Consider the following 16,308-nt stretch of genomic DNA (forward strand, 5'->3'; position numbering starts at 1 on the left):
GTATTGTTTATTGGTCGAAAGTTACGCATACATATGGGCGTAAGTGTGGGTGTTTCCTTTCGGGAGTGGGCCATCACGCTTGTGCGGGTGTCGCTGCCTCGCAGAGCGGGGCGCGGGCCGACCCATGTGCCTGTCCCTGGCCGCCGAGACGCACTCCTTCCGAAAGCTGCGCACGCCGTCCCGCTGCCGAGAATGCGACTCCTACGTCTACTTCCAAGGGGTCGAGTGCTCGGAGGTACGCCATCGGTTCACGCTGCGTGGCAGATGCTTGGGCACGCTGCGCCCGTGTAGTTCGTCCATGTGTGCACGGCGTCCTGCACCTCAGCAGTCTGTACTGTTGGCGTTCGTTCGATGGTTCCTTCTTTTCTGCATTCATTGATTCGTTTGTTTATTTATGTATCTTTGAAGCGTCCACGAACGAATTGCTCAACGCGTTAGTATATTTTAACAAGAATAAGTCAGAGTAATGAAAAATTTACTGAGAGACGATTAGCAGATTTATTCGATTATTTTTGTCAATCTCAATACCGGAGAATACCGTTACTTTGAACACTGCAATGACAAATACATTTTTTTTTCTTGACCTCGTAACAACGACTGAGGTGCATGATTTCGATCTTCATTGAACTTTACTTCATTTCTATAAGCGACGCAGACGGTATTAAAACGAAACCCGTGAAATACGTTATAGACCGTTTGGCACCTTGCGTAACACATTTTCAATCTGTTTAGTAGAAAACGTGTTTTTTTTTTTTTTCGAAACAAACGCAAGTCGGAAAGGTAGTCGTGTCACATAAAAAAAAGCAGAAAAATTTATGGCTAACTGTAGGCCAGTGTCACTATTACCGATGTTTTCAAAAAGGGGGGAAAAATTAATTTTATGAAGGTTGTCTGGCGTTTTCGATATGCGTGAGATGATGCATACTTCACAATTTGGCTTCATGAAAAAGCGCTTAACAGAACTCCCTCTATTAGTACAGAAGGAGCTCGTTTTGAATGCTTTTGAGAAAGGACGTTTGGCTCTGGAGATCTATGTAGATTTTAACAAAGCATTCGACTATCTTCATCATAACTTTTTAATAAAGAAACTAGAAAAGTATGGATTTCGCGGCAAAGTATTGGCCCTTCTCCGCTCTCATTTAAGTTGCAGGCACCAGTTAGTAAATATAAATGGCCACTCACCTCGTGTAAAACCAGTTTTTGTCTGATGTTCCACAAGGAGGTATCCTTGGTCCATTTCTCTTTAACTAGTATATAAATGATGCTGTAGATACTGATAAAACAACAAATTTGCAATTTAAGCAGATGACACGACTTTGCTTTTCTCCGGCATATCATTACGAGACGTTATCAATAAGGCAAACCGAACATTAATGCAACTTGGTAAGTGGACTGATTACAATGCACTAAAGATTAATATTACTAAAACAAAGGCTGTGCTTCTCCGGTCGAAAATTAAAGACGTTGTCACTGATATAGTTTTAATATATAACGGCTCAATAATAGGCACAGTTAAAACATTTAAGATACTTGGACTGATAGTTTCGGAAACAATCTCTTCGGACGACCACGTTAGTTATGTTACACAAACGTTATCCAGTATCGTAGCGATAAGTTAACAAACGAACTCACCCCATGAATGTTAAACTTATTTAAAACTCGCATTTTCATTGATATATAACTTACTGTCATCTTGTATGAGGATCTACTACTTCCACGAACTTACAAAAGCTACACTCCCTTCAGAAAAGAATGCGAAAACACACACATAACGTAGCTTTGGATCATCCCTCAGCACCACTTTTTCTTAAGCATATTTTACAAATAGCTTATCTATACTCTTATTGCCTTACCGTAACATACGAATTAGAAATAAATAGCAATGAACATTTTCTTGCTCAACGAGCCTGCTTGGACAGGAGGATACTCCGTTCGTCATGCGTGGGCTTGGAAAGTACGATTACGTAGTACCAACTAGGGGACACATTTGTTGAGACACAAGCTTTCGGAGTTACTAAACTTACGTAGCGATGAAAACGTCGCTCCGGAAGGGTCATCCAGAAAAGAATTGCGTGCTTTCTTTTCACATTACTAAATGTTGTTTCATTAGTTCTGTAAATTAGTCTGCAATTATGTACTGTTTCTTATTTAATCCTATTTTACCACTGCTAAACAGTATCTGAGTTAAGCATAGTTGCTCCGTTTCGTCATAAATGGGAGACATGTCACTCTGCCGTAACTGTGGAAGTTAAACACAGCATTCTGTAGTTGTGAGTTTGCCTTTTTTTATCGTCATGTAAGCTGTCTCAGCGTGTTCTTTTAATGTTTCTATCCAACGAAAATATTTCGCATTGCTGTTGCTAATGCTGTCTTTTTGTGTGTGCTAGACTGCAAATGGAAATAACTCTCAGGTGGGAGTATAATGCTTGTCCTCTATAGCGACCCTCCGGTTGACAGTTTATTATACTCCGTATGATCCGAGTAGAATTTTTACTCCGTGCGAGCGAAATTTTTGCGTGGGACCTTGGGAGTTTCTTCTTTTTTTTTATTTTGTTACTTCACGCTGGACGGAGTTTTTTCGAAGTGCAGCGGGAGTATAAAAAGTGGCGTCGCGTCTGTTTTCGTGAATATATTTAGATGCAGAGGCTACTGGTCAAAGTTCGAAATATACACACAAGACCGCATCAAATTCGATGAGAACATTTGAGAAACGCCTAATGCAAAACTTTGAAAGACATCCAACGTAAACGCGACACGCATCAAGAAGCAAGGTGCCAGTATATATAGCCGCAACATTGTGTGCCTCGAAACCGCGTAGCGACCAGCTGTGCTGTTTCAGAACTACGACTCACATGCTCGCACATATGAGATCTGCCTCTCTGAAATTAACAGAAGACCTGTTGAGTCAGAATAGTGAGAATGCAAAGTTAATGGTACAGTTTTTCAAAAATAGCACGCAATTGTGTGAGTGCCGAAGCGACTTCGCACGCTGCCGGCGTTCGCGGCCAAAAAGTAGTGCGTTAGTTACAGTAAGCAAACAAATGTAAGTGCGTGTGCTTCATGGCAAAATTAACGTCGTGCGAAATAGTGGTAGCGTAGCAAGAATTTATTACATGTGAGTATGACCCGCGGCAGCCCACGTAAAACCGAGAAGTGCGTAGTCACACATTTGTTTGACCGCACTACTTGTTCAGCGTCCAAACGATGTTTCCCGGTTGTGAAACGGAGCTACATCGCTGATCTGTCGAACGAGTCCTCATATTCGGAGCCAGCAGCTATGCTCCTAAATCAGTGTCTGGGATAAAGCATAACGCTAATGCATGCATTATTAGAAGCAACGACCTATCAAAACAAACTGCGTGATAACAATTCGATTCACATCACTCAGTAAGAAGCTTTATCTACATGTATGCACTTACGTCTTACCGTTTTTCTCGGGCGAGTGTATCCGTACACAGATACATAATAAGTTACTTGCAGTCCGGTCTTTCTCGCTGGCAACACAGCACCGCCGCGAACTCGGAACATGCCATTCATGCGCGACTATAGCACGGACGTTGACGCTCCGACAGCGGCTGCTGTTGCCATTGCTACGTGGTCCTTTCAAACATTACACCGGACGTTGTCAGCATATACTCACAAGCACTTAAAAGTCGCATTTCACGTGCTGGACAATACAAGCCAAGGTCACGCAACACGAAAGCACTGTCGGAAATCTGAGCCGACATCGCGAGTCAACGAGAAGTTTCGTGGTATACCTAAGCCTTTCTCCGCTATTGAACGCGTTGCCCTTGTATTCATCGTTGTCAGCAAAGTGATCGCAGCTAACGCATATGAAGCTGAGATACAGTGAGCTTCAGGCACGCCTGTAACACTTTGTGGTAGGAAATATCGGAAAAAACATTCACGAGAAGCTGGCACGGAATGCTACTTCACAGATGCAAACAAACCGCAAGCTATGAGCACTGCCGACTCCGCCGAACGCGGCCGCTCACTGGCGCGGCGCACAGCCTCATGGGAAGCGCCACGTGGCCAACCTGTTTCGGCGGAGGGAGGTCTAAAACTCCCTGTGCGAAGTTTGTACAAGAGAACAAGGTTTTGAGGCGGAGTAAAATAGCGTCGTGTCGCCTTTATCATCTCGCAGCTAGTCAACGGAGTGGAACAAGCGAATGCCGTTGTATTGCTGCCATACATCGGAGTAAATGTTCAAGCATGGAGAGTTTTTAGGATACATCACCTGTTAAAAATTCCCATGTGGGTTTATTTTCGTTTACAGTGATCAGAAGGTGACATGTACAGCAGATAAGACCAACAGCATTATCAACAGCGCATTATACATATTTAATGCTGTTTGTCTTATCTGCTGTACATTTAATGCTGTTGATAATGCCGTTTGTCTTATCTGCTGTACATGTGACCTTTTGATATTAAAGATGTGCACTCGGTATGCAAAGTGTATTTCCGGAAGGCCGGAGCTAGTCAAGCTGCTTCTCTGCTTTTTGTCCCAGCCTCCATCATCTTCATGATGAAAAATAAGGGAACTATTATGATTGATATTGCAATAAAACGCGCCAAGCGTCTGAACGCGCTGGCTTGCACTCGGGATATTCTTAATTGTGTCCTATTCCGCCTGATGAGGCATCCTTAGGTGGCCTAATGGAACAAAGGAACCAAGACAGGAAGCGCCTTGTTCTGTCTTTGTTACTTCTTAGTGTGTTGTCACTGGTGGCGCGTCATCTTTTGAAAGTTATGAACCAACTAGCCCCACAACGTGTTCTACTAATGACTAGAACATAGGACTAATCTGCTGTGCGTCCCCTTTTGGAATCGAGCCGGTGGTCAATTCTATTTGTTTATTTATTTAAATATACACATGCTTATATATATCCGGAACGTCACAACGACGGCTAAAATTCGCCTGTAGCGTTCGCATAATTGCCATCGCCGTAAAAGCCGTGGTGCTTATGCTATAAACAGAAACCAAAGGCAGAGTGAAGGCGCAGATATATAGACAGAATCACTCGCTCGTCTTTATACTTTCTGTCTGCTGACCTGTTGATGGAGCGCATTGCAATGACTTGTGTGGGCGTGGGTCGATGACAACCCACACGACGCCTGCTGCGTGTTCCTCTACTCACGAGCGCACGCGCACACACACGCACGCAGTGCGGCCTGTCCTCGCACAAGAAGTGCCTGGAGACGCTGGCCATCCGGTGCGGCCACAAGCGGCTGCCGCGCAAGATGACCACCTTCGGCGTGGAGCTGGGCGGCCAGCCCGCCGACGAGGTGCCCTACATCGTGCGCCGCTGCATCGCCGAGATGGACGCCCGCGGCTACGGCGTGCGGGGCCTCTACCGCGTCTCGGGCGTCAAGTCCAAGGTGGAGCGCCTGTGCCAGTGCTTCGAGAACGGCGCCACCCTGGTCGACCTGAGCGACTCGCCGCCGCACGTGGTGGCCAACGTGCTCAAGCTGTACCTGCGGCAGCTGCCCGAGCCGCTGCTCACGTACCGCCTCTACCCGCACTTCATCGCGCTGGCCAAGGTACACTGTACAGCCGGGGCCGGCACGACGTAAAACTATTCCAATCTGTTTCTATTCCAAATTGGCCGCTAGCCCTTCGTGATAGGTCGAAATGGTTCGGGTCCAGCCCACATGGGCGGGCACGCCACGCCCATATGGGCTGGACCCGAATCATTCTGACCTATCGCGGAGCGCTAATGGACGATTTGGAATAGAAACAGATCGGAATAGTTATACATCTCGGGTGGGCACACTGCCGGCCACGCTGCGCGCTTCTACAAATGTGCTACCGATTACGGGCCGCCTTTGCTTTCGATTTGCGGTGGTCAGCTCGCGCTGAACATGTCCGCTGCGATGAACCTGCTCTTTCTAAGCTACCATATCTTGAGGTGCGGCTGCTTCGCTTTTCGTTTCATCAGAGCAACGTGGCGACATCACATTCACAGTTTTCATTCGTTTAACGTGGCGCTTGCAGGCTTTGTGCAGAACGAATTCAGGGTATTTCTTGTGCTGCTGTCTTCGTGCAGGACACGAGAGAGAAGTTATTGAGTAAACGCAGAGAGGTCGGCTTGTGGTAGTATAGGCACTGAAGCCGGCGGCACTGCTCAGAGTGAAGGAGAAAAGGAATAAAAGAGGGGTCTGAGGAGTTATGATGAGGGTGTGTAAGCAGTAGGATGCGATTATATACACGTTGTGTCCACAGGACCCATTTACAACCATGGATCCAGGCCTGCAGTGTTAAAAAAATTATAAGGGAACCTTGCATGGTGGCTCGGTCCATTGATATCATGTCCGGTGAAGAACCCAGTGACACTCTTCTCAACGACCTGTTGTTTATTGGCGCTAGCGAAGAGGTCAGTGCCTGCCGTTCACGGCTGTACAGGAAACGAGCAACAAGTATGTGCTCCACTGTCTCAAGTACTTTGACGTGGCACAGTTTGTCGAGTTAGCGCATTCGGATGCTATACAAGTATTGTCGCGTTTATACGCGACAACGTTTATAAAAAATGTATCTGTAAAAGCTGGTGCACGAATTGCCGGACTCGTTCTGCACGAGCACGCAACAAACGTAGAACTGGCGTGATGAGGCTTGCGAACTGACAAGCGTCGCTGGTTACACGCATGCGCAGGAGCACCCCGGTGGCACCGGCGTCGCCCACCACCACCACTCGGAAGAGGACGAGGACGAGCTGGGAGAGGATGAAAACAGGGACGGCGATCACCGTCACGACGAGGAAGAGGAAGAGGCCGTGGTGGCGGCGCTGCGGTCGCTGGTGGCGCAACTGCCGCCGCTGCACGCGCGCACCCTGGCGGCGCTGCTGCGCCACCTGGCGCGGGTCGCGGCGCATTCACATCTGAACCAGATGCCTGCCGGAAACCTCGCCATTGTGTTCGGCCCCACGCTCTTACGCACCAGGCAAGTCTCGACAGGAACATGCAGAGGCACGCAAGCCCTACTGGAAAAGGCCCGCATGCCGTGTGCCCTATTTCTATACGATTATATGCGTTTATGTGAAGAATACAAGTGTTCATACGCGTAGTGCGCGCCGATGGGCGCGCCACTGGTCGCGGCCTTGCACAGAACACACGGAAGATGAGCCAGCCGCCCGCCGTAGTTTGTTGTGTCGTTGACAGCGCTTTTCTGTCTCATTCACGTTTTCAGAGCAAAATAGGCAACACCCTTCGCATGTGTGGAGTGGCCAAAGCTTCAAGGAATGCCGAAGAACTGTTGCACAGTGGGGGCTCAAATACCGGCGAAAACGTGCCGGCGATACGGTTCTAATAATTCCCCACAAAGCCTCATCAGCGGGAGCAACAGTAGCAATGGATCGTCGCTCCGGCGGGAAATTTCTTGTTCTCATCCTTTCCTTTGTCGCTTCGGCGTTTTTTTCCACTCGATCGTAGTTAGACGCGTAAGCGACGAAGTTCATCTGCAGTGCAGCATGGGGTTTAAAGGCATTTCGCTAAAGTTCGGAATGCCGTTTGTTTCGATTGCCATGGTTTGAGATCGTTCTTTATAATGATGAATATAAACTGAGACATCCTGATGGAAAGGTTTTTGGAGACAGTGTGCCATATCCAATTCTGTGCGACGAAACGTACCCTAAATACAAAGGCGCGGAGGCGTCATCCTGTACTTCGTTTTCCTTGACTTTGGAATGCCGCGACGCCGCAAAAGAAGAGAGCCTACCAACATGATTATGATCAGTGGCAAGGACGTCGTCGTCTTCATCATACATGACTCGCGTTAGGGACGAAGGACGAAGAACTTAAACACAGCGCCGACCTGTCAGCAGATGAAGGAAAAAAGCACGCGACATCTCGCACCTACAGAGAAAAGGCGAGATTTTCATGCGGTCACGTGACTGCCGCAGCGGCTCGCCTCCAGATCGCTCCGAGATAGTGTCAGAGTAGAGCACTTTGTCCGTTCACCGATGAGGCCATCGATAAGGCATGCTGCGAGCGCGTCAAAACAAAGCACTGCATGAGCGGAAGTCTGTTTGCGGCGGCTGCTCTGAGTCGCGCCCACGCGTCACCCCGCGCTGCCTCTCGGTATCCCCCGATTAGCGAGACAGTTGCGCCACACTTCACTCGTTTGCAGCGGGTCGCACGAGACAGGTTTTCCGCGCCAGCTAATATATTTCGAAATGAAAGCATTTATAGAGTTGCTCCCAAATTTCGCATTGGGGAGTATCGTAATCGTCGATGAATTTTTTGCTCTGTCATGACATCACGGTAATGTAAGACCAGCTTTAGCATCAAATTATAATACCTTATGTTTTTCAACATTCATACTTACTAAGTGTCGTAACCATTTACGTGTGTTAATTGGCTACAGTTTCTATACAATTTCGAAAACGTTCAGTATTCCTTTAACAGGGCCGCTCTCTCTCTCTCTCTTCTATCGCAGTGAGGGCAGCGCCTCGCTGAGCTCTCTAGTGGACACTGTGCACCAGACGCGTGTCATCGAGCTGCTCATCATGTACGTGGACCGCATCTTCCCGGACGAGGCGCCACGCCACGAACAGGTGGCGGAGGAACACTACACCCTGCTCGAGGCCGTCACGCTCAGGCGGTGCGCGTCGGAGGGGGACGGTAAGTCATTTATCTTCCCTCGGAAGTCCTGTAGACCAACCATCCGGCTCCGTCCAACTTCCTCACGCCCGAAGACCGCTCAGGAACATCACTACTGTCCCATTCGGTTCTTATTAACGACTGACATACGTTACGAACGTGAAGGACCCATTTTTATTGCGGAAGAAATCATGTGGACAATCCAAATGAATTTTCGCCTGCGTAGTCGGCGTCGCCGTGGTGTTCCATATAAACTTCAAGTGTGATAAGATCCTACTGCGCGTCGTATACTTGGGTGCGAGGGGGAGCGTGCAAGGGTGAGCCGGGAAGGATCGTGCTTGATGCGCGCCATTCTTCAGCGCACCCAATATTTAACGTCGCGTGATCAAGCGAGCTCTATGGACGTCAGACTCCAGAGTTTTGCAAGACGCGTAGCGCCACCTGCCGTTGCGAAGAGGCAGTAATTGAGTAGTGCGAAGCCCGACTCCCTTGCTAAGTTGCTTATGCAGCTAGCGACTGCGAAACAACGATTTAACTAGATTTTGGTCCATATTGCGAGTGTTTTGTGCATTTAACACCCAGACAGAGAGCTATGAATTTCTACGCTAGTCGGGCGCGCCGCCGAACTGCCATAAAGCGCTTGCTGGCTCACTCTTCAGACTGATGGCGGAAACGACGGCAACCGCGATAGCTCCGCGCGCTACGAAGAAACGCCGCAATCGACGCTACTGTTGTGTTGTAAATCGCCATGAACGTGAAGGACGGAATAACAACGTTCAGTTTTACTGATTTCCATCGCGATCGTATGAAGGGCAAAGGCGAGAGCGCTGGATACGGGCTGTTCAACCTGTTGGGTAATCAGATTACTTGCATTCCCCACAACACAGCGGCTCGCATGAGAAAGTGCGACAATTTTGTTTTTGTTCTTCTGTAATTGTGTTGCGTAGCCCTGACGGAGGACCGTGGTAATCAAGCGAAAACTCAAGAATCTGCAGCCGCCACTTCGTTGGTAACAGAAAAAAACAACGTTGCGAACCATCCTGCTTATGTGCCATCGATATATCCACCTTTTAACAGACGTCCGCCTCAGCTTGACTCAACAAGTGGAACGGAGAGATTTGGCAGGTCAGCTTAACAAAACATTTTGCTTCCTTTATGAATCCAAAATTCTGTTCTAGAGCGTCGTTGTATCGCGAGCTCATTTCTACTTTCGGTATTTTATATGTCCTGCGCCGATACAAAAGCACGCTTCGCAATGTGCTGAGCCTGCTCGACTGCGTTTTTAAATGTGAGCAATGAAGTTGCTGTAGGAGCACTGGATGAGTAATTGCGAAATAACGCACGTGTGTAAAGAAAGAAGCGTCGCGTTTATTTACATTTATTTGTGCGCGCTTGTTGCTCGAAGCGTCTGCGAAAAGTTCAAATTAAGGTACTGAGCGATGCTGCAGCTCCTGCGAGAAAGAAAGATGCAGCGCGTAGGCACTGTAGGAAGCTTACTTTCGTTGTGTTCGCACGCTGTTTGCTGCCTTGGAAAACGTTTTCTGTTTGCTGCCCTGGAAAAGGCTATGAAAGGATTTACTCTCTGTAAATAATTGCGAGACAAAACGTTACGATAAAATACATAAAAATATAGGCGATACTTAAGTCTTGTGTCAGGACATAGTCAATATGAACCAATTTGAAATGCTTAGATTTTTATGCTGATATGCCTATAAACAAACCTGATGCTCTCTGTACTTGCGAGTTGCAGCACGCCGAAATAACACTTCAGACTTTATTTTACATTGTACACGTACTTGGCCCTGCTGAGCTTCCTTTCCGAAGCGTGGATGGGCGGAAGAAGCTTTCCAGGTCCTTGATTTTTAGGAAACCGTGCCTCAACACAAACGAAAGAGAAGGGTCCATTGTGGCCTATGCACCTTCGCTTGCGGACAGCTCTCCTTGCACTACTCAGTTAGCGCCAAGGCTGAGATGGGGGCGCTGGTGACGGGTTCTTCCGCAGCGCCGCCTGGGTAGTCTGAGGTCTATAAGCGGGCGGGGGTTGAGCGCGTATTCCCTCGTTTAGCTCGGCGCTGGCTGCGTTGTTCGCACAGCTGGGCCCATACGCGGCTCACGCGCCGTCTCTTGCAGGTAATCTGCGGCGGGCGCAAAAGTTGAGGGCGAGCCGAGATGGCTGGTGACTTCATACGCACTGTCTTGAGATTACGCTAGTGTAGGAGGTCGCGTAATCGCAAGTTTGGAGACGCCTTGAAGCAAGAGGCAGCAGGAAGCGTTCCCTTCGCGCGGCCGGTGATATTCATCATACCAGCGTCGTGACAGCGAGAGTTCGCTGTGATCGAGTTAGATCTGTTCATGTTTGGCAGTGGGCGAGTGCCACAATGTTTGTTAATTTAATGAGTTAGCGAATGTTTACAGGTATATATATACGGCCGCTAAAACGACGGACGTTACTTAACCCAGTTGTGTACTACTTCGCAGTCGCTGTCAATGCTTCACGTATATGGTGACACTGTGACATGTTATTTAAATACCCTGGTTAGGTGATCAAAGCAGCATCTACACTTAAACGGGAGAGGAAGTAAACATCGTTTCATAACCCTTGCAAAGAACCGTTTTTATTGACCTAAACACAGATGATGATGTAACATCGTTTGTTAGGTTGGCTGTCCATGCGGCATCCTGGTTTTCGTCTTAACTCGCAGAGTTCGCAAGGCACTTCGTCGCTTGTGATAACACAGCGGTAGGACTGACCAAACTTATGGGAATTTTCACAAGCCAGACGGCCATAGTGCGCCTAAACAATTCCATGCAGTCCAGCGTGCATCGAACTTTATATAACCACGATGAATATTTACGTAAACAATATTAAGCTAATTTCGAGAAAAATTTACTGACAAAGCTCAGAGAAAACTTTAGCTCATGACGAGCTCCGATTTCACTAGATTTCACTAATCAAATATACATGTAAAGCGCAGAAATGTTCTCATGAGACAATCACTGGAGCAATTTGAATAAATTTGTTGCAGTTGAGGGAAAAAAGTTATGGCAACTGTTGTAAGGGTAAATCTGACTTAAAACCTCATTTTTTTACAAACATTCCTAATAATCGGCAGAGAAAGTTTACGAAGTTTGCGAATCCTAACTCGGCATCAAAAACATATATCGAAGTTCTGTAAACTGTGTCTGTGAAAGTGTCCTGGCTAATCGGCCAGCTGTTCAGCTCTAGCCGTGCCCTTCAAGACAGTTTCGAAAGATTGTTTGAAATAAATAAGGAGAAAAAAAGAACTAAAGGTGCAGGCAGTTCAGGTCTCGTACACGATACCGCTGACGTACACAGAAATTTACAGACCACGGTTTCCAAATAAAATGTCAATTTCTGCTTCGCTAAAGCATGGCAGTACTAACCTCATAGGTTATTCTGTACGTCACTAAGGCTGCTGCACGCTGAAACTTTGAATCCAGTGCTGTGGAGCCAGTCTTCGCGGGAATTAAGGTTTATCACAAATCGCGTGACCCGTAAATTTTCGTGGCTGACTGTGCGTTCTCTCGCTTATCAATCGCAGCTTCAGGTGCAGAGTGGGGAATTTCCTTGTGCCAGCAATAAACTACGTGCCTTTACGAATACTTTGTTAGCTGAGGCGTAGTATTGTGGAGTCATGTAGCATGCACGCGGCGAATGACGGCTGTTGCCTTGGAGATGTTGGTGCGAAGCGTTGTGTTGTTGTTGTTTTCCCTCTTTTTCTTCATTATTTCCTACGCCGTTAGACATTTGACAGACAATAGGCTTCAGAAGAGGCTCCTTACTAACCAGTGTGAAAACCAACTATAACTTTCTATCGCAAGTAAAATTTAACGGGACTTGGCATCTCGGAGGCACACATCGCATGCAACAAGCTTCGAACGAGAGGCTTCACGAACCATTGCGAACACAAAGTATAACTCGATAGCGCAAGTAAAATGAATACTCCGCAACTTAATGGCTCGAACGTGTATACTCTGACTTTCGTTAAATGGCTTTGGTCATTGGGAGGTATACCGGGGGATTAACATATTTAACCTTAAAGGGAAGCTGAAACACATTTCGAAAAAAATGAGTTGTCTGTGGCATTCTACAGTTTTGAGTCCCCTGAACACGAATATCTGGTTAAAAAAATGGCCAGGCTTAGCTTGGTTAAGCCAAGAATGCGTTGCATATTGCGCGGTCCGTGACGTCACGCGCCGGCGCAGCGCCCCTAGCGAGAGGAGCGGGAGTCAGGTGGTGGCTGCGGCCGCGCGCGACCGCGCGAGTTGGGGCCCAGCTTTTCTTCCGTGACGTCACGCGCCGGCGCAGCGCCCCTAGCGGGAGGAGCGGGAGTCAGGTGGTGGCTGCGGCCGCGCGCGACCGCGCGAGTTGGGGCCCAGCTTTTCCTCCGGCTGTCGTGACGTCACGTCACGTGGTTGCGCTAAAGGTCAATGGTGGCTGCCCGGCCGCGCCCAAGGGCTGAACTGAGTGATTGCAATATGCAACGCATAAAACTCTAGTGTAGGGGTATGAGCCACTATGATGGCTCATACCCCCAATGGTGGCTGCCCGGCCGCGCCCAAGGGCGTAACTTGGTGATTGCAATATGCAACGCATAAAAGGGCGGAAACAAACGCAAGCGGCTGTTTTTCCAAGAAAACGCGCACCAGCGCCTCAGGGCATCGCGCTAACGCCGCTGTTGCCCGTGATTGGTCGGGGCCGCTGTGACGTCATTCGCGGCCGTCGCCGGTCGGCGCCGCCGTTTCAGAGCGTAGCACGCTGTTCTGTTCTGGCTTCATAGCTGAGTCAAAGTTGTTCTTTATTCTATGGCATGCTATGGCTGAGTTGTAAGCATTATGGAACGTTCTCGCTGTCTCGGACAGCTTGTGTTTTCGCCGTACTTGTTCGAACCGACAGCCGATACGGAAAACGATGGCGGCAACGAGAATGTTGAGTGTGCCAACAGCGAGAGCGATGTGTGCACCTTCTCGCGCGTTGGAAATCTTAGCTGGTACGTATGTTTTTTTTTTTTCATGTAGCTGCACGTTCCAATGACGGGAGAAAAAATGCGCTAAAGTGTCACTGGGAACTTGCTGCTGAAAGAATGCCGAAGCACTAACTTCTCATTAGATTGTAAACATGGGTGCAATTACGCGATGTCAAGCACCTTGCCGCTGCTTGTCTAAAGTTCCGTGGTTTTTTGCGTGTTGATACACGATCGCGAACATAAGTGCCGCGTTTGGCTACTTGAAACTCTTCAACATTATCTGCCTGTGTCACACTGGCTTCTTCAAACTCTCCGATTGGTGATGGTAGTGGAACAGGTTCATCGGGGGCTCGGTTCTCTAGGTGCTCTGCTAGAACCTGAAAGAGTGCAAGGCATGGATGTCATGAATTTCAGCATATCATGCATATCAGCAAACATGACAACAGTTGGATTACTTCCAGTAATTGAAATACTTTTTCAGTAGTTTATGTGATGGATTAGTTGTCTAGTGATTTAGCAATGTGAATTATTTGATGTCTGTAATTTCATGGCTGAAGTAATTTATTAATTGCGTTAAATATGCACCAGTAAGTTGTGTACGGTGCCAGAACGTTGGTAGTGTCGTGAGGTGTCGTGGAGGAACATGGGGGGGAGGGCATGAAATGTTGGCAAGTGTATGTTACCTTGAAGAAAGGTTGGCGTCCCTTTAAACTTTGCTTTTTGCTTCTTGTATGCATGAAAACATTTTGGAAGCAATCGTAAAGTAATACCATTTTTGAAAGCGGTAATCGGTAATGTAATTCAAATCGATGATTGTAATAAGAAAGTAATGAGTAATGTAATATAATTACTTTCAAATAATTTTGTCATGCCTGATACATAGCTAGTTCTCTAGGTACAAAGGCAAGAAAACATTTTTTGTGCAGCAGCGATGCCTGTATTGGGCTAGACGACGTCGAACGCTGACAAGTTCAATACCTCACAACGTTACTTCATTATTTGAGCCCGTTCGCCTTGCCACGGGCGCGGCTGTGCCGACGCCTGTTTTTGCAGCATTTCGCTGCTGGTAGCAAGCTGTGAGTGCGAAATTTACGGAACGAAGTTTTTACACGCCGACTTCAACTACTGTATCGCGAGCATGAAAATATTACCGTAGCGCCTCGTGTCGTGCGATTTGAACACGAATGCTGAACAGCTAAACCTGAGGGCACCGCGTGGTAGGACGAATAGCAAATATCACGTAATGCACAAGCGTACCCCCCCGGTCAGTTATTTCACCGTATCAAAACAGCACCGAACAAACAGCCGTAGTACAGTGTTCCGTGACACAGCGGAGGGGAAAAACAGGATGAAAACGGCAAGCTGTTTGCACGCATGTGCATATTCCCGGCTGTGCCTCCACCTCGCTTCGTCAAAGGCCGCTGTAAGGCCGTTTGTTCGACACTCAGGTGATCATCTGTTTAAAACATTGCCCGTGTGCACATTAAAACCCTTACCTCACCCTTTCTCCTCTTGGCGAAGGCCGCTCTTGGAGGTGGCGAGGTGTTTGTCTTGTGGGAGAATATAGACGGAACAACGCCGGGCTTCAGTCGCGCCGATTTAATTGGAATACCGATTGCCCGCATCGTTGTCAAGCTCCGATAACCACTGTCGCGGAAATGCTCCGAGCACAGCACAGTTGATTTCGTCGGCACGAAATTATCTCTCCTCACCGCACGGACCCACTGCGCTGCAAGTTTCTTGTCCTTCGGGAACATGTGAAACACCACATCGCCTCGGCCGCCTGTGTTCGCACAGCCTAATGTGCACAGAACGAGGGCAGGTTAGGCGCCCTTGGCTGTAGGCACTCACGCAGCACAGAAAGGAAGCACTCACGAAAATCGCAAAAGAAAACAAACGTCAGCGGCGCCATATCTCTCGTAGCGTCGTTCAGTAAAGCGCAGGACGGGAAGAAACATGCCAGCACGCCGGTCCGGCAGTACGGTCCCCACGAGTGACGTCACTCTCGCCGGTTCTCTCCTCTGGCAACCGCCTCACCCGGCGCTCCGGGAAGCGACGGGGGCGTGTCCGCGGGGGGGGGGGGGGGGGGATTTAGAAAGCTATTTCTGCCCCTTATATTAACAAAACAAAGAAAAAAATTTCAGAACCGTAAATGAATAGGTCTGTTCTTCCCAACCCCAGCAATTCATCGAAATTGAAAACCGCTTCAGCTTCCCTTTAATAATGCACAACTTACAGACCGAACATTCTGCGCACGAAGCAACTTGTCCGTGAGTTTCGGCTTCCGACACGCATGCATGCAGCTTCGAGAGGATCACGCCAGGTGCAGTTATGCGCATATGATTAACAAGGGCGCCGAGCTTTGTCATACGAGTGCACAAAGTGGTCCACAATAGGGCAAGTGGCGCCCACTGAGGCGATCGTTGTTGCTGAGTGTTGATGTGTGCCGAGTTCTCAGTGTTGCACTTGTGCGCAGTCGAATCTCCGCTGCACGACGAAGCCACGACCCAGAGCCAGGACAGTGACGACGCGGCCGAACCAGTCGTGCTCGCCAGCCAGCTGACAGGTAAGCGCGGGCGTACCGAAGCTGCATCGAATAAAAAAAAAATACTTTTCTCCGAATACATAAAGATCTCCTGAAACCAACGCATATCAGGTATTTATTTTTTTATCTGCGCCACATTTTTTTTTTAATTAACAAATGCCTATGGCAGGTAGCACATTT

The 16,308-nt window shown here is 48.1% G+C and overlaps 1 protein-coding gene across 1 annotated transcript in view; it reads left to right on the forward strand.

Moving 5' to 3' along the window:
* Positions 1-16,308, forward strand: part of LOC126517848 (rho GTPase-activating protein 45-like) — a 251,022-nt gene that overhangs the window by 219,221 nt on the left and 15,493 nt on the right. The window contains exons 17-21 of the mRNA XM_055064503.2: positions 105-235; positions 5,167-5,541; positions 6,651-6,937; positions 8,432-8,616; positions 16,060-16,149. Coding sequence (XP_054920478.1) covers positions 105-235; positions 5,167-5,541; positions 6,651-6,937; positions 8,432-8,616; positions 16,060-16,149 — 1,068 coding nt within the window. The remainder of the gene's footprint in view (positions 1-104; positions 236-5,166; positions 5,542-6,650; positions 6,938-8,431; positions 8,617-16,059; positions 16,150-16,308) is intronic.

This window comes from Dermacentor andersoni, chromosome 11, assembly GCF_023375885.2.
Source record: "Dermacentor andersoni chromosome 11, qqDerAnde1_hic_scaffold, whole genome shotgun sequence".
Classification (NCBI taxonomy): domain Eukaryota; kingdom Metazoa; phylum Arthropoda; class Arachnida; order Ixodida; family Ixodidae; genus Dermacentor; species Dermacentor andersoni.